This window comes from Aquila chrysaetos, chromosome 4, assembly GCF_900496995.4.
Source record: "Aquila chrysaetos chrysaetos chromosome 4, bAquChr1.4, whole genome shotgun sequence".
NCBI lineage: Eukaryota > Metazoa > Chordata > Aves > Accipitriformes > Accipitridae > Aquila > Aquila chrysaetos.
This window is the reverse complement of record NC_044007.1, coordinates 38,342,133-38,361,244: the sequence shown is the minus strand read 5'-3', so window position 1 is coordinate 38,361,244 and position 19,112 is coordinate 38,342,133. Positions and strand designations below refer to the sequence as shown.

General features: G+C 40.4%; 1 protein-coding gene across 1 annotated transcript; it reads right to left on the bottom strand.

The window, feature by feature from the left end:
- Window positions 1-1,661: 1,661 nt before the first annotated feature.
- VCPIP1 (valosin containing protein interacting protein 1) lies at window positions 1,662-18,550 on the bottom strand. Its single transcript, XM_030011445.2, has 3 exons — window positions 15,595-18,550; window positions 9,986-10,072; window positions 1,662-6,930 (listed from the first exon to the last, which is right to left on the bottom strand). Exons 1-3 carry the CDS (start codon window positions 18,299-18,301, stop codon window positions 6,059-6,061), a joined length of 3,666 nt encoding a protein of 1,221 aa, XP_029867305.1. The 5' UTR covers window positions 18,302-18,550; the 3' UTR covers window positions 1,662-6,058.
- Window positions 18,551-19,112: the final 562 nt, after the last annotated feature.

Below are 19,112 nucleotides of genomic sequence, written 5' to 3'. Positions count from 1 at the left end.
CTCTTAAAGTGTCTGCAACTTATTGCAACAGAGGCCATACTTACACCGAAGCCTAATGGCTTGGACAATATTAACAAACATTCTGAATCACCCAGCGTACATCAATTTAAGTAACTCAAATCAGAATAACCCATTTCAAATCAGTTGTGGCAACTTGGTTTCTGTAATGTCAGCTTAGCCATCAAGTCTACTATGGATCCAAACACTACTACTTTTCTTTACCTATCATTAAGCAGTAAATACTCAAAACATCACAAATCAGTGGAAGCCAACACATATTGAAGCCTCAATAAAATAAACTCCACATCAAGCAAAGCGACACAGTTTCTATTAACTTTTGCAGTCAATATATGTGTTTGAACTGATCTTCGTAATACCAAAAGCACCTTCCACAACTCACTACACATGCTGGTGAACATCCAAGGTTCACTCTCACCCTGATCCCAGGGAGAAAATTATGTTATGAGGGGTCTTGTTCTGGCAGGAAGCTGGGGTTTTGCAGGCATGTTAGAAAAGATTTGCTATGAACATACCTAAGGAAAAAAAAAAAAAAAAAACCAAGAAAACAAACCAAACAACTCCAATCTAAAATAAAAAAAAAATTTAGACAGATACTAAGGCTGTACAATTAATAGCAGAAGAAAAATGAAAACTCTTTGAAAGAACTCTTAACTTGTTGCTTCATACATTCAGTACTGGTTTTGGCTCAGATTATAAACACTGCATCAATAAAGATGAGTAAGTTTCTAGCTTACCATTAACCATTTTAAGCCTTTGAAATACAAATCTTCCAAAGGATAATTTTCAATTTGTCATGATATGACATGCAATTAAAATTAACTCCATATATTTACACCCATCAATTTAAAGAATGCTTTAATGCTAGCACACTTTGAATTAAAGCCTTTCAATAAATAGAGGAAGAAGTAACACAGAGTTTTGCAGATGGGTTTTATGACTTCTTTTTAGGCTCAAAAGTTATGAATACAGCCAGTTTTTGAAACAAAGTACCACATGTAGCTGGTGGAAAAAGCATAGAGATAATTTAAGTAAACATGTTCATCTTTGAGTATTGCGAAATTTTCAAAAGCCTAGTTCTTCCAAATTACACTATTCATACTTGCGTATTACATGCACGCGTTAAAATTTTGCTTTGAAATACATTTTGACCAATGTTTCAAACCACAGATTGCAAGATATCTTAAATGTCATGTATGACTTGGTCAGTGCTTTTCTACACCTTCTTGGTGACAACTTTGAAAAAAAGATTCAGATCTCAGGTTTTGGTCTCAAATATATAAAAACCTGTTTTAAAAATCTCTCAAATTCAAAGGTCCTATGTGCTTAATGAAATACTCAGAACAGGTATGGGGTCAAAAAAACCTTTTCCAGAAAGAGTTTTTCTTTCAAAAAAGTTTCTTTTAAACAGAAACATAACTAAAGCAAGATGGATGACATCAGAGTTTACTCTTCTAAGATTCATACCAGTTCTTCAACTTCTGTACTAGTATTCATGTATGCAAGTATATTGCAATTTATATGTAGAATACAGAAGTTAATATAATTACAACTCATTCATTTTGCAGCCAAATCAGTGTTAAATAAACAGGCTAATGTGTGAAAGGCTAGACAAAAGTTGCACCTTATAAAACCAAAGCAGATGTTTTAACTTACAGTTTTAATATAGCAATCAAAGAAAATTCCAAATACTGTACAGTGAAGTGTAGTATAGTACACTATATACTGTTATAATACACTATTGTTACATTACAGATAAAAAAAATCAAATATAATTAGTACAGCAATCACAAATAAAACAAACCAAACTGTGCTGGATAACAGCCAGTACTGTGAAGATGATATAGTTTCTATGCTAATTTATTTTTAATTCAACATGTAAAGCACTTACTGTTTAAAAAGATTTGTTTTCTAAATATATACACTATTTTAATTCTTATTTATACATTTTAAATAGCATTCCCTCCTAAAAGTGCACTCTTTCATTTCTTGGCAATAATCCTCATTAAACGTAAAATAATTCTGAAAATACCACTCATGTTTCAACCTCTTATTGCTCAACCGCAGGCATAAGGGCTCAGAGGGAATCCTGCATTCTAAAGATCTTAAGCAACTTCTTCAATTTTAAGAAGCTAATCTGATATCCACAAGCAAAACAAAGAAACCACTTACTGTTGTGGTTTTTTTAACGGAAGGATCAACTTCATATTATTATTATTTTACAAAAGCATGTAGATTCTGCTATTTGAAAATGGGAGCCAAACAAATGTAGAGATAACAGTGGCATCTTCTTAAATCATTCATTTTTCATACATTTCAGATTGAACATCACTCTCCCAGTTGTAAGCATACTATGAATTTTATTACCTGGCATTTTCAGCGCATTGAAAAAGTAGCAAGCGACTCTGCTAACCTTGTGACAGTGACAATAGATTCTACTTTTCGAAAGATTGTAGATTAAGCATTTTGGTCTTGAAAGTATGCCTATTGTACTGGGTTGTTAGCATAAAGCCTTGTGGCACTGTGCTTCTGTGATGCTGCTAGAGCATTCTGTCAGAGGCAACCCCTGGCTCACATTTTATATCTATCAGACGATTAGTAAACTATATGGGATTCACAAAACCAACAATACACATTGCTGTTCTGTGACTATAATAGTGAAGGCATCCCAAATATATTTATATGATTTTCTCTGAAAAGCTGCTATTTATTTTCCCTCACTGAAATGCAAGCAATTCACAGAGAAACAGCAGTATCAAAAAGTCAACCTTACTAAGCAGCAAGCCATTTGAAGTAGTAAAAATCTTGCATTTGCCTGGAAAACTGATCTGTTCTCCTGAGGTTTCCCATATGCTCATCAGCAATCTAGTTAATTGTCCCCCTTTTTTTTTTGTACTGGGCCTATATTTTCAGTAATCATCTTTCATTTAGGTTATACATACTAAGCCATAGTAAAGTTTAGGATTTTCAAATAATTTAAGACTTCTTTGCCATGAGACACTGTGTAGAAGGTGGTTGGCCCCTAGACAAGCAAGTAATCAAGGAAGGTACTCAAAAATAATTTAGAACCACAGCCTCTGTCCACAGGCAATTCAGTAGCAAGAAGTTGGGGGGGGTGGGGTGAGAAAAGGGACACTCTTCACACCATTTCAGATGTCCTATTGACACAGCTTCACATCCACGAGTCAATGTCTTCCCTGCCCTTGTACCCCACCACCATTTTCCTGACTCTAACAGGGAAATCTAATAAGCACACGGGTGCTCCCAAGACAGGCACACAGATTTGCTTCAGCTTACATTTGCACCCACTGCTAGCAATCAAATGAAACATCTCTTCAAACTTACACTTCAGTGTTCTTTATTTCACTTCTCCTGTACAGTTACACATCTCACCAGCACGTAGATGCAGTTTAGCTTCACTTGAGAGTATCAAAAGCCATCTTTCTCAAAAACACTGGTATTTAAATGCGTGAGAAAGCTATGTGAAATAAGAACACTGCAAAGAAATATGCACAATCCTGCTTTACACCAGAGGAATTCACATCAGCGGATCTTGTGATTTTGAAACCATTTTACCATTCCTTTTTGAGACCATTTTGTTTTAGGAACTGGAAGGTTCTGGTCTACATGACTTGAGTGGACCCGAGATGACACTAAGGGTGAGTCAAACAGAGCTATTACCTGTGTCTCTTTAGATAAGAAGGAAAATGTCAAATTACTGCTAAAATGGGAAGTGTGTCAAAATTAAACCAAGCCTTTCCTCTTTCAGTAAAAGGCACACAAACTTCTGTAGTCTTACCAGAAAGGCATGAAAGCATCATCCTCCCTTGAAATAAGGATGATGTGCAATAAATATTTCAATTTATTTCAAACTTAAAATTCTCTCATATACACTGCCCACATTTTTTCAGCCGAGGAAGACTTCTTTTTCTAAAGAAAAGGTTAAAAATGTCTAAGTGATGGTTACCTTGTCTAAATGCAAGAGATCCAGGAGATTCCTCCCTCTCAGCCTCTCCTGACTCAAACTCCTTCCCAGGAACTTGCCACTGCTATACTTTTCTAAACCTCACACTGTGACAAAGCACAAGCCTCTACTCAACATTTTCTATACAGAAGTAGCCTTCAGACAGCTAGACTGATTCATGGGAGACTAAATGTTTTCAGAAGTCATGGCAGGCTTCCAGCTGCTGCATGTGCATCCTGTTTCTCACTGAATAAGCCCTGCCAGTTAATCAGTGCATCAGCAAGGTCAGTTCTGGTGAGCCAAATTACTTCATACATTCCAAGCTTCCAAATTGCTAACTTACAGATTAGCAATTTGAGATCTTAAAATTTTTCATTTATTTGTGAGAAGGTGATTCTTATTTTTAACCTGTAAGTTGTGTACTAAATCATAAAATATTTATTCCCTCTACATAGAAAGTTAATCAACAGAGGCATTTTAATTCACTTTGACAAAATGGGGGCTCTTCTTTAAGTGACTTGCTTCAGTTAATTTTTACATACAAAAATAAATCCTCCCTCATGGGACATTCTATCATACTAATGCTTAGAACTGTTTAACTGGTTAGAAATGTAAAAAGTGAGGAGACTTTTCTGAATACAAACATATACAATACAAACATTTGTGAACTGGTAAAAACCCACATCTGCACAAACACAGACTTCAATATTTAAATGCTCTTAATTCCTTTGAAGCTGTATTAACATCTTTTATCCATTCAATGTTATTTTACCATTAGAGGAAGCAACAATAGTGCATTTAAATATGACTATGAAGACAGGAAGCAAAGTGCAGTATCAGATACACATTCCATTCTTAGGGAGGAAGCACAATAGCTGCTTCTTAAAAACTAGCACTGCAGGTCTGATGAACACGCTACTTAAGTGGATACCAGCTATATTATCACTGATGCAGGGAAACCTGCATCACAAACTGAAGTGCGGCTAATAGAGGTGGGTAGTCTTTATAGACACTGAAACAGCATGTATTCCCTGTTTCCATGGAGTAAACAGTGAGCTTCCAAAAGCTCAATTATCACTGAACACTCTAGGATAATGTATGTTAAGAGAACCATTTCCTTCCAATAAATTGTTAATTTGCTCTGAATAGGACAGCTGTTATTTAATTTTTGCCATTACTAACCAATGTTAGCAATCAAAGCCTTTTAAAAGAAATGGATTTCCCATTGAACATTTGTTGTTTCTTGCAATCGCCAACTTCTCTCCTGTAGTTGTATTAAAAGTCGCACAACATCTGACCAGCTTGGTATTTGGGAGGAAATAAAAACATGCTATCCCTTACTAACAGAGCACCAAAACGGTTGTGTTGGCTCAGACAGCCATGCATAACCACACCACACTCACTTTATCTTCATCATACGCTAAGTAGCCTTTTTTCTAACTTGCTTAAACTGACATACGCAGAAATTAGAGTTTACTAAGTAATACTTATTCTAAGGTTTCTGAGAAGCGTATACAGCTGTATGAATGAAAAAGTTTTTAAATTGGAGGAAGTGCCAGCACAATGTAATTAAAGTACTGTATATGCTGCATTATCAAATTTAGCAGAAGTTTAGTTTCAGTTGCTTTTTGAAATTTATGTATAATTCATGTTTACAGTGTATTTTTGAGTGGAATTAAGTACCTGGGACAGGATTAACTTTGTCACGTTTCTAGTTTTGCCTGTTCTAGCCTTTCCAGTGACCTTAAACTAGCATGGTAAGAACCTTGCATGGGCTTAAATTTTAAGACTTTTAAGAATTAAAAATTACAAAGAACTTTCAAGAACCCACATTTACAGCAGATATTCATCTCAGTGCATTTCCTAACAACTAATTTACAGGTAACAGAGCCAGCCTGGGCAGCAGTATGGTAATATTGAAAGCTATTGCCAATCACACGCTTATCATGCACTGAATAAGATGATATAATCTTTGACATACATACAAGATTTAATAACTAATCACTTTGTGTGGCCCAGCCAATAAACATTACATTTGAACAGTAATTTCTTCTATCCTTATTAGATTTTAACCTATCAAGAGTGATCCATTGGCTCAGTTGCACTAGTGATTCCTGCATCTTGACTATCCATCTCCTCAAGCTCCTCAACAGAATTTCCCTTTTGTGCTTTAGACCTTGCAGGGAATGTTGTTCCCACAGAATTCACCACGTTACCATCAGTTGATTCGGTATTCAAGTGTTCAGTACCACCTGGTGCAGAAAACGATTCGGGTAAGCCAGCCTGAAAGCTCCCAGTTTTAGCAGTTGAACTCACTGCCTCTACTTTTCTTTGAGATAGATCAACTGATGCTGACTGCTCTGTATTCTGATCCCGCAAATGTCTATCCATTGAAGCCTGAATAGAAGAGACCATTTCCTGCAACTTTTTTCTCTGTGCCTCAATCAAAGTGGGGTCAAGCTGCCTGCTGTCTCTCATTGTCACAACTCCCGGCGCAATTCGGATAAGCTCACTGTTACCAGAAGCAGCTGTGAATACAGAAGGCTCAATTTTAGCAGAAGGACTGAAGTCCGTTTCTGTGCTATGCTTTCTTAAAAGTGGTGTTTCCCTGGCTCTTTGATCATGTTGTTGACTACTAGATGCAGTTCCTAGGGAGTGGCCCTTTCCTTGAAATGCAGTTATGTTATGTAGTTGTTCAGATTTCTTTTTCACTACTCCACCACTACCCAGCTTCAGCATTCCGTGTGAAGGACTTGCTTCCCTGCTTCTTGAAGTAGCTTCTGCTCGCACTTGACTTAAGGCCTCTTTAACCAACTCTTCAACATCAGGACCAATAGGAAAGTGCCCAGCAGCATCCACGCACAGCTCTAATCTGTCTTCTGCTGCATTGTACACAAAGTTTTTACCAGGCAGATGTGGAAAAGTACAGTGCTTGCCATCAGCCAAACCTATAAAGATAGAAAAAGTTATTCAACATGCTATCATATTTTAAGGCATGCTCTGAATACACTGTAATTATTGTATTCAAACTTACTGTATCAAGTATGTAAAAACACACTGAAACTTGTTACTGTGGGAGAAAAACAATTTAGGCTTGTATGCCATATGATAGCAATCACAGTATACCCCTAAGATGCTACTGCTTTCAATCATGGTTCTAATGAAGAGACAGGACTGTAGTATTACTAGTTAAAATAACCACCTTGCTGGGACTTGCAGTTCTAATACAACAGAAGTTAAAGAAATAGTATATGCTTTCAGTAACACAAAGCAAGCCAAACCCCATCACTACCACCACCACCACCACCCAGCCCAAAACCACACAAAAATCAAACAGACAAAAAAAAACCCAGAGAACTGCCAAAAAGCACATTTCAAATCACTGTCTATCTGGAGAAGTACTCTTTAAGACCTTTTCCATGCTAGTTAGAACTGTAAGAGGATTTCAGGGGGTACATCTGCTGCTAAGCCTGAGGAACTTCAAATTTGCTATCTGTCTTCTTCTCAGAGAGGAAGTGTTGCTAGATAAACAAAAGAGTTTCAAGCTTACTATGTTTAGTAGTCCTGGAGATTATAACTACTAACCTTTACAAAACAAATGAGGCATAATATTTTTTGATCTGCTGTTTGTTTCACTGTCCCACTTACAACTTGACCTATCTGCTAAAATTGAGCGTTCACTAGTCAAATTTAAGTTCTGAAGCTGCTCTGTGTCAAAAATGGGTAACATTCGGTTTTCCAGCTTATCATTATAAAATACAAAATAACTCTTTCAACTCTGTCCCATACAGGCTGTGGTAAAAGCTGTAAGGTATCACTTCAGTGATGACAGCTTTCTGTGAGGTAAAAGCTATCTGCAGATGAAAACTTGGCTGCAACAACTCTCTTCAGTTCTATAAGCTACGCAAGGAGAGCTACAATAAAAAAAAACACTTTTTAAAAAGTGCCAGGAATAGGTAAATTAACAGGATTTTTCCTTGCATTCTCTTACAATTCTTGAAGAAAAACACCATAAGTTATGCAGAAGGGAAGAAACACAACAAGAAAATCCTACTTCTGTGTTATCAAATACAACACAGTCAGAACAAGTATTCCAGGCATCAATGAAAAAGGTCACTCAAATAATCTGAAACGTTATTAAACTGGTTTTATACTGATGAACCAACTGACCAATCTCAGTCATCCTCCACAGCTTCTGATTCACATACTTTTACAGTTGCAGAGAATCTACAGATGAGATTTTATTTTGAGAACTTCACTTAGCTCCTTTCTTTACATATCCATGGGAACCAATAACCAAACAGCCAAAACACACACAGAACAAAATTTAACCCCAAACACCTATCTGTCTAACTTAGCCTGAAGAACATATTTTGGCTACGTCATTTACCAGCAAAACCTTCACTTGCAAAAGAGAGCTGTAACAGCTTCTATGGTAGACCAAAACTGCCTCTGAAATTGCAATCCTGAAATCTCAAAATAAGATCTTAAACAAGATCTACTAAATCAAATTTCAATTGATTAACAGTACCTACACTTGATATAAAGCTTTGTTCCAAATGTCCAGTATAATAGTTGCATTATTACATTAACTAAAATATTAAAAATACTTAAGGAGCTTCTTTAAATGAAAAAAATAGATTGTTGCACACTGTAATTGTTTAATGTGGAAATTTAGTAGTTCATAAAATGTTGAGATCATACAAGTATGTTAATGCTGAAACAGTAATTCTACCTACCAGGGTAGTGTGAAATACCTGCACACACAGAAATTCAATAATGTTCAAATACAGAATACCATCTCCCAGAGCCTTAGTTCTTACATTGTCAGCTGGCAAAAATTACTTTTAAGTCAGGCATTTTTCATGAGTTAATGACCAGCTGGGTTAAAATCCCTTAGATGCATTTCAGGTTCTAAACTCTGGCTAGTCATTAATCGGTCCAAAATGTCCTTTTCATCAGGCACTGTTTAAGCTAATTCACTTGCCACAAACAATACACCAGTCTTTACTGTACAAGCGTACTAAAAGAAAGAAAACTAAAAGGAAACAGATCTGCTATAAGACACTTGCATGCTAATTCTATTAGCCAGGCTAATAATTCAATGAGAGGTAGCGGGTATTGAGTATGCCACGCATTTTAATTACTGCAAACAGAACAGAAATTACATGGTAAAATACCCGTTTCCAGAAATAACCAAGATTAAGTTAAGGTTCATAAAACTGCCTAAGAAGAAATCAAACAGCAAGAAAGCAACAAAGGAATCATTATTATAGATGAAATCACAAGAGCTGAACTATGAATGCAAAGACTTCAATAAGGAAATAAACTTTAACTGAGAGAAAATAACTGAATAATACTTTCTTCTCTAAAGAAACAGATGTCATTCTTTGTAGGCAGTATTTGTAAAGTCATCTAAAAAACAAATACACTCTAACTCCTTGCTTGGTTATTCTGCACATAGTCCAAGATGCAACATTTATCAACGCAAGAAGGGGTATAGATAGCTTTGCTTTTGAACAACAATCTTAGCAAGACAAATTTAACCAACCATTTAGATTTAAAACATGCAGTACCACTGTATAAAATATCTACTAATAAGCACACTAGAAAGATGAACTGCTTATCCAGTAAGTGTTTTAAAGTATAACAGGAATACATCCTATGATTGTCTCTTTGTTTGATCTTTCTGGGGGGAAGGGGGGCAGGAATCAGTTGACTTACTGAGTTTTTTTGTACAATTCAGGAAGTTTAAATGGAGATGTATGGTTCTAGAGAAAATTTCAGAAAAGGAAAGATTGAAGTTGAATGAACTAGTCTTATTCAGATTCCCTAGTCTTAGGCTCTCTGAGGGAGCATAAGGAGTTCTACAATATTATGAAAATGAAAATGTACCATGGTACTAAAATAAAAATATATTTATGCTTACAGGTGACTCAATACTACAATTTTAAAGATTTGAAGACAGAGGAAGGAAGGAATAAAAACAAAACCAAAAAATACCTGTGGTTTTCTTCATTATGCTGTAGAATACTCCACCCTGCTGAAACAATTGAGGAAGCCCCTTTGCGTAAGACCAAACATCTTCTCCTGTAAAAATCAAACACAATCATTAAACAGTCTTATTTTAACATTATGGACAATGGCTGAAAATTTAACTGCTTGAATTAAAAGCTGAATCCTCTCTCTCTTCTATGCAATTAAGGATTTGAATTTTTATTGCAAATTTATAGAACAGGATCCCAGGACATTGAGAAACTTTCAGGAAAACATACCACCGTCTGCAGTCAAATATCCTACATGTTCTAGTACAAACGTTCCCAAATTTGATTTGATCCAAGCTGCAGATTCTGGTTCTTTGCCAGGTCCTACACACAAGTCTCCATTCCCCTCCTACCCATGCTTTCAACATAAAACTAAGGAAATGACTAACACACTTCCAAAATTCAAGCATATACCCTTGCACATTAAAACCTCAATTCTGTATCCCTACACCTGCTCAAAAATCAGATCTCAATTTCACAGCTGCCATACAGCAGACTTTACACTGTAGCTGAGATACACACGTCCACACAGGCAGCTGCGTAGAAGCTGTGTCTGTACCTTGCTTATCTTGAGAGTTAGAAACAAAATACCAACTGTGAGGCCCCAGCAGTCCTGTGTAACTGGCATTTTTCAAAGATGCCAAAAATGGCATTTAAATGTGACAACTTTAAATGCCACTGAGAAGAAAAAAAAAACCCTAGACTATGTAAGGAAAGGAATATAAAGAACAGAAAAATTGGGTTACAGTGACAGAACATCAGTGACTTAATAGCACCTGCTAAATCAGTTCAGATCTGCATTTTTACCTATAACCTTTTCCTCATTTTGCTAACCACTTACCTGCTTCAGAGAAGTGACATGTGATGTAGCTGTGAAAATAGTGCAAACAAAACATACCAATAAATTCCATCCTCCTGATGCAGAAACGACTACTGCATGTATACCTTTTCGAAGAAAATTGCTTTTTCCGCTTTGTACCAAACATTCAGAAAACATACTGAGATACTTTAAATAGAAATTGCACCCTTCTTTAGGTATCAAAATCTCAATAACCACGTCTCTCAATCTTCTAGTAAAATTGGAGAACGTAAATAATCACCTAAAGTTAACTGGATGCCCTTACTACTTAGACTAGACATAGCTGGAATGTGTGAGGCTGTAAAGTATTACCCACCAATATTTCTTTGCTTGCCGTTAAGAGCAAAATAGAAGTAAAAAGTTATTTTTAATAGCTTCCACATACTGAATATAGAGCACATACAAATCCCTCCTCGCATTTCTTTACTGCACATCCCACAAGGTAACTGTGGCTACTCTCCTATCCCACTTGCCTCAGGTGAGAAAATGTTTCACACTCGTGACAGTGGCATTAAGCGCTTTGAAACCCTTCAAGCCACTCTCTGACTTTTCTGTTTCCCTTCCCTGACAGGCATGGGACTCTGCACACTCCCCTGCTCATCTGTCCCCCCACCAGAAGGATTCTGTTGCTCACCTCTCCACTTCAGGTGTTATTCAAGTCCCCATTCACTCTAAAAAGGTACAGTGCATCTTCATCGTGTTTTGTCTTTAGACATTTTAAAGCCAGGAGACCTACATAATCTGATTAATTTTAAATGCATTCCCTTGAACCATATATGCTCTGGTTCGTTACATTCATTTGTACATCAAGCTCACAGATTTGGCCTTCACTTCCTAGCAAGAACATCCAGGCAACAAACCAACTACTCTTCTTTCTTATTTTCCATGATCTACTGAAGAAGGAGGTCTAGTCTTTTGGCTTTAGCCTGATAACTCCTGTCTACTGACTTGCTAATAAATTTGAAGCTCCTCTCCAGCTCTCACTGACTCCACTAAAACCAAAACCAACCAAACAAACAAAATTTTAAAGGAGCATTGTCTTTTCCTCCCCACTATTGCCACAGCTTTTCCTCTTCTTCAAACAGCTGTATGGAGGGACGACAATCACTACTGATAACGCTTTAATGTTTTTGCTATGTCAAAAGGGGTTCACTGCTACCCTGCATCCTTATTCTCATTTACATTTTAAAATGCACATCCCTATACACAGTGGCTCCAGAGCATCACTGCTGTGGCTCTTCATTTTCCCCCAAGTCTTCCTGATGGTTTAAATACTGCCCATGGGAATCACAGTAACCACTACACTGATAAGTAGCAGAATAGTCATCAGTCTACCAGAGCCTGGGAAGGCCACAGCCAGCAGCCACACAGTGGCTGACTCCATACTAAGGACTCCTATACTGCTGCATCTAGCAATCCGTTCTTATTTGAAGGGCTCCCTTCCCTGTCACAAGACAACCACCAGACTTTTAGAAGCAGCCCAGTTTTACACATTAGTGGCATTCTCCAAGGAAAGATTCCCTGTTTGCTCTGGGCATGATTTTTCAAGCCTTGCACAAGAGAAGCATCACCGTTTAGATAGCCTTTTATGCAACATTAACAAGGACTACATGCAGAAAAGTATGGAGAGCAGGGCTCACAAAACAAAAGCATCAGCCACTGAAAGAAACACAAACTAATGATACTGTTTTGATAACGAGATCTCTGATTGGAACACCAAAAAAACCCACAATTACAGCTGGACTTTCCCAGATCAGAGGAACTAGTGTGTGTGATTCAACTGAACTATGTTTGAGGTTTGCACATTTTTGTTGCTAGTTGGGTTTTACTGTTTGTTTTGGTTTTAACGCAGCAGCAAGATGCTTATAGGTCACAAGTTAATCTGGGTGATCATTTAGATTAAAAACTTCTCAAGACACTACATTTATGAAAGAGGTTATGTTCTCTGCACTGTTCCCACTCCAGTACACACTCCCTCAGACCAGACCTCAGGCCCACAACATTAAGGTATGGCAACAAATGAAGACTATCCTACCCACAAGCAAGCCTCATACACTGCAGAAAAAGAGCAGGTGCAGACTAACCTATGCCAGTGGAAGCCCAAGACCATCACTTCATACAGCAGAGGGGACACACAAAAGTGCAAAACAACCCAAAAGCTCAGTTGATAAACATAGGTTACAGGGAACTACAGCTGGCTTAAAAACAAGCTGTTTAAATCCAAGCAAATCATGGTATCAATTAATACATTTAATGTAAACCTGGCTATTTTGACTTCTTGTGCACTGATGAATTCATCAATGCAAAACAAAATGATCAATATAGATTCATACTTGGCTTGCACATATCCAGAGTGCTTCTGCATGGGTGTAATTAAATCTGTTTAAAAATATAATGTTTTAACTACGTTAATGTAAAACTACAATTCCTTTAGTCATTTCCCTATAGAACTCTGTATTTTGAGCTAAACAAAAAAAAGGAGAAAGCTTTATAAAAGAATAATGCCTAATAAGTTAAGTGGTCCAGAAATTACAGTATCTAATTTCCCAGGGCTTATTTTTAAATTATATACAGAAAAATTAAAGAACATGGTCTAAAATTTTAATAAGTTAACTAGCTGAGACCAGAAAAGAAAAATTCTAGTAACTGAAATACAAAAGAAGCATCAAGTCAGCCTTCAGGAGACCCTGTATGAAAGAAAAGCTTTTAAGCATCCAGAATGAATAGTTATAGACGTCTGAAGACACACTTTCACTATGGGCATTGGGGGAAAAAAAAAAAAAAAAAAGAAAATTGTGCCTGGCCCAGCAAGCTATTTCAGCAGCGTCTCCCCTCTACACATTCTAATCTGACTGTATTAGATGAATGTTTTTAGCAGAACAAAGTTACAGCAAGAGCATGCAGGATAAGCTCTCAGAACTTTGCAGCACTGTTTTTTAGCTGTACAGAAATGTCATTGAGAAACACTGAGGCTTCTCATCCCAGAAAGGCTGAATATACCACCTTGAGGAACTGCCACCTCAACACTCTTAAGAAAGTGCAAGGACTTAGGAATTTTCTTACGAGTTTGTTTCCCCATTGAAAAATCACAGTTGTAAATAGTCAACTGTCTAAATTTTTTCCACAAGTATCTTTAAAGGAAAATGAAGCCCTGATGAGAAGAGTGATTATATAAAAATAGCACCTTATTCAGTAGCTGCATATGTTGTTATAACTGGCTGGTTTATCATTTGCTGCCACTTCTATTAGTAATGCAAAATGGATGCAGTCAGAGAAGGGCAACGTAAATTCTATTCTAACTTGTGCTTTGAAAGCAGAATCTAACTAACAGCAGTGAGAGTCAAAGACAAAAATTGATTCTTGAATACAAGATCAGCTCACAGTTTATGGATAAGTACCTGTAAAAAAATGACACACCTTAGTGCTGAAGTAACTGAGATACAAAAAACTCTGATGTGCTTTAAAAGTAAGCCAGTAACTACACTTTCAGTATATTTCCTGAAAACAGGAAAGCACTCTTTTAAGCTTCATCTCAAAATTAAGACAGCTTTTAAACCTAACCTTTTCCTGCACTTTAGAACTGCGGTGTAAATGTCAGTGTGACGAGGTGGCTAGTGATTCAGCACACTATCTTGCAAGAGACACAGGAGTAAACAATCAGGCTTGGAAAAGAATCAAAGTTCTCCTTGATGAACGAACTTCTGACATACCACTCTGTGATTACGTAATTGTTTCGTTTCTAAAACATCACATGCTTTAGCCACACCAAATCCCTCCAGCAAAAAGAGAAGGCTCCCACAAAAAAACTGTAAACATTATTATTCAACTGGTTCGTAGAGCTAAATGTATAATTACTGTTCTACTTCCTGCCAGTAAGCAGCAAGAACGGTGAAACCTGATGAAGAAAGTACACAGATGAAGGTCCAAGTCTCCTGAGTCTAACTATGAAAATAAAAACCACAGGCACCTGAGAAAAGTCCTTTCGTCTTGAATTATTCACAGTTAGTCAGATTTACATGACTGACAATTTATAAGCATACTTTGCAACCCTATGTCCACCTTTGAGATTCAAATCTGTGTTTAGATTCTGTCAGTTTCTCCTCTGCTGACATTCCGAAATAATACTTTTCACAGCTCTTTAAAAAGACCAGATCATCACTTAAAATTAGCAGATTTAAGTAAGGAGACAATGTTGTGTTGATTTGCTTAAACCAACACAACTCCCTGTGAGGAGAAATGCTAGGACTTCATCCTACTACAAAGGTGAGAATTTGGTCCTCAAACTCCCACGGAGCAGACACTCACCATCCCCTTCTCACCTCTGCTCTGAATTTATTTCCTGAAGCCTGAGGGAGATGTAGGAAAAAAGAGAGCATGTAGCTCACACACATACACATCAAATGCGTGCCAAATGAGAGACAGGAAAAACAGACAGCAGAGGAAATGCAACAACTTCTAAACAGCAGTTTTTAAAAGAGGACTTTATAGCAAAGAAAGAAGAAGTATCTCGTATACACATTTTAAAAACTCACAACACTCAACAAATCACTGACAGCATGTTAATGTTCTTCTAATAGAGGAATAAAAGAACTAACCTTCTCCATGGTTACAGAAAAGAAAAAAAAAGATATGTATGTAACTACAGTTTGTAAAACATTATCTTCTACTTAAAAATACAATTTTAAAGTATAACTTGAAGTCAGCCTTACCCATTAGTGTTGCTAGAAGACAGAGAGAATACATCTCCTTATCGACTTGCTCTTGCAGTTCCTTCGATGAGATTTTACTAGTCACAGCAACATCTTCATGCTTCACAGCATGGGCCGAGTGTGCTGAAGCAGACTGCCTGTCTTCCTCCTTACCTTTCAGGATTTCTATTGCAATTCTGTCACCATGCTGCAAAGGAACAGGCTCGTTTTCCATGCCTTCTTTGGGAGGCAGAAGCTCTTTAGGAGGAAAGCCATAGCGAATACATTGCAAATATGGAGGAATATTAAATTCTCTCGCTATGCTTTCCTGTAGTTCCAAGAAGGTGGTAGTGCACTTTAGGGTAAGCATTGACTGCCTCCCATCATTTGTGGTTATTCGAATTTTCTTTTCTTTTGTAGATGTTGGAGAATACGGGGTCTTTGTTGGTGTAGCAGGTGCAGATGATGGCCCCTCACGAACAGCCCCAGGAGAAGCAGTCCTAGGTTGCCCTTTATGCTCTTGTTTCAGTTTTTCACTTTTCCGTTTTTGCATTACAGAAGCCTGGTCTGCAATGTTCTGCTGAATAGTTCTTTCAGCTTTGCTCATATTCAACTCCTCCTTGTGCAAAGTCTTTGTCTTCTGTCCAGTCAAAATAATTTTGGTTGGAAGTTGCGACTCTAACTCTTGTCCTTGCTGTACATCATCAGCTCTTTGGGCGTGAGCACCATCAATATTTACAGGAGTATAATCATCAGGGTTCTTTTTGGCAGTTTGATGCAATATTGTGTTGACAACTTTCTGAACAAGAATCTCACTACCGAATTCACCAGGGAAGTGCTTGGTAACAAGTTTCATGGCGACGTCATACACGTTGCTGTTCAGAGATGTGTCACTTTCATACTGGAACCAGTAGACTGTCTCTCTCACCACTCTTCCACCCCACTCTAGAGTAATGGGAAAAGCTTCAGGGAGATTATCATATTCTTTACCTTCCCAGTAGTGCTTGAATCCACAGCCACATTTGCCACCTGTAGACCTAGTATTAGTTCTGTCTCCATCCAAATATGAAACAGATCCATCTTCTCTGACACGACGCACTAAGTTACCATGACACCAGTTACAAGCAGTCAAACTACTCAGGCTATAGTCTGGTACCAGCACATCCTTTGTGGGGTTGTAAGAACACACCAAACTGTTCAGGGGAAAACTGTAATTTTTGTCAGGTCTTAGCTGGCCGTGGGTACTTTTTGCCAGGTTATATAGTTTCCCCCCAGGAGCCAGCCACTCCGGAGGAACATGATGCTCTGAAAGGGCCCCGCAGATGAGGCACCTGTGAAGGCGGTTGTCCATCACTGCTTTTTTGGCAGCTGCAGTGACTTCTTCGGGCTGGACTCCTATTACACCAGTCCTTCTGTAGAAATACTGATGGACATCAGCTACAAGACTGGGATGGATACCGTGTTTACTCATGAAAACCTCCTCCATTGCAGCAACGAGCCTCATCAAGTACTTATCTTGCAAACTTCTGTCTCCTCCAATAACACAACCACCGTCCTCCTCTAACTTGATGTATTTTTTGATGAGGTCTTGAGGAACTCCCCAGGCTTTAGGAAGTAGCTTTCTAGGCAGTTTAGGTAAAGCAGCACCTTTTATTCCAACTAGAGGAATATAATGGTTACGTCCTGAGCTACTCCATGCAATGCAGATCGGCTTGTTCAACATACCATCTTTTCCCATGCATTTTTCTAGGGGTATCAGGCCGGGGAGGAATGTCGCTGAATAATCTCCAGAGCTTCGCATTCCACTCAAGGAGTCTAACAGGATGATCGGCCGGTGAAGCACGTTGGCCAGACCAAAGATGTGAATATTCCTGAGGCCCATTGGCACACCTTCTGGAGGAACAAACAAAGGGTCACATTCGTTGATGATGTCCTCCCACTCTGCTGCATCAATAAAGTCATGGAAAAGCGCCTTGTAGTGACTCAGATTCTCCTCAAAATGCTTCTTTAGATTCTCTCGCAGAGCATGCCAGAACAGTTCCCTGCCAACGAGGGCCCGCGAGACTGCATGGACGAGGCAGTGGCCATCTCCGTCCACATGGACAGGAATGAGGCACTCCTGACTGTTGTTGGCCTTCTTAATGTCTTCCAGGGTGTCATGCAGGTAGATGAGGCTGCCAGAGCGGTCCTTTCCGTACCCGATGGTTTCAACGTGCTCCGGCTCAATGAGGAAGGCGCGGTCACCCAAGAGGGAGCAGTCGAAGATGTCTCCCTGGTTCATCTCCGTGAGGAGCTTGGCTTTGCCGGTCTGCTTATCCATACCGTAGCGGGCCAGGATGGGGGCCAGGAGCTTGCAGTGGTAGTTGGAGAGGCCCATGACTTTGACGAGCTCGGTGTTCCTGCGGGGCGGGCCGGCACCGCTGACGCCCAGCAGCGCGTTTCGCAGCAGGTTGTGCAGCACCAGGTCGGGGTCCGTCACCTCCTCCACGGCCAGCAGCTGCCGCTGCTCGTGGCGCTGCCCGCAGTCCGTGCACTCGATGCTGCCGCCGCTCTGCGGCCCGTGGGCCGGGAAGAAGAGCCGCGCCTGGCATTTGGGGTCGGGGCAGGTGCCCGAGAAGATGCGCCGGTCCCGCTTCTTGGAGGCGGCCGGAGGCGGCGGCTGCGGCTGCTGCTGAGGAGACGGCGGCGGCGGCGGCGGCGGCTGTTGCTGCTGCTGAGGCTGGGACATCGCTCCGCTCTGGCCGGGCTTCACCCCCACCCGCGCTCCTCCGCCCTCACAGGCTCATCCCCTGCGCCCCGGCTAACGTCCGCCGCCCGACAGATGCCGCCGCCGGTGCCGCCCGCCAACCGCCCATCCACCGAGCGCCCTCCGGCTGCTGCCGCCGCCGCCGCCGCCGCCGCTCCTCGCCCCCACCCCGGCAAACGCGGAAGCCGCCGCTCACAGCCTCTTCGCTGCCTTAGCCGTTGCCCGCAACGCAACGGCCTCCGGCACTTCCACGCTAACGGCGCAGGCGCGGCGCCGCAGGGGCTCTCGGGAGCGGTAGTCTTCTCGGCGGCCTCGGCCCGGCACGCGGAAGGCAGCGGGAGCCCGCGAGGACTACAGGGACCGCGACACCAGGCGGCGGAGGGAGGGCGGGGGCGGGGCGAGCCGGGCCGGGCCGGCCGCGCCGCCCCGCCCCGCGGGGTTTCTGGGGAGCGTAGTCTTCTGCCGGCCGGGCCGCGGAGGAGGGGGAGCCGGGAGGGACACGCTTAGGGCGCTTCGCGAGCGCTTGGGGCGCCGCCCGCGGTGGGCCGTGGGGGAAGGGCAGGGTGCTGTGTTTCAGGTGAGACTCCCGCATCCGTATTCCTCTTCTCTGTGTGTGTGTGTCCCGCACCCGCTGCCTGCTCACCCCCCCAGCGCGAACGCGGAGGCAAGGCTCCCTCCCCCGTCACCTGTCCCTCTGGGCAGGCGCCCGGGGAAGGAGGCCGCTCACGCTGCTTGAAGCCGAGGGGCTCGGTGCCGCCGCCGGGCCTCGTCCCCCAGCTTTGGCGCCCGTCTC

Coding starts and splice junctions, on each gene's coding strand:
- VCPIP1 (XM_030011445.2), bottom strand. CDS start 18,301: ATGTCCCAGCCTCAGCAGCAGCAACAGCCGCCGCCGCCGCCGCCGCCG. Junction 10,073..15,594: donor TCTTCTAGCAACACTAATGG/GTAAGGCTGACT, acceptor TGATTTTTACAG/GAGAAGATGTTTGGTCTTAC. Junction 6,931..9,985: donor CATAATGAAGAAAACCACAG/GTATTTTTTGGT, acceptor CTATCTTTATAG/GTTTGGCTGATGGCAAGCAC.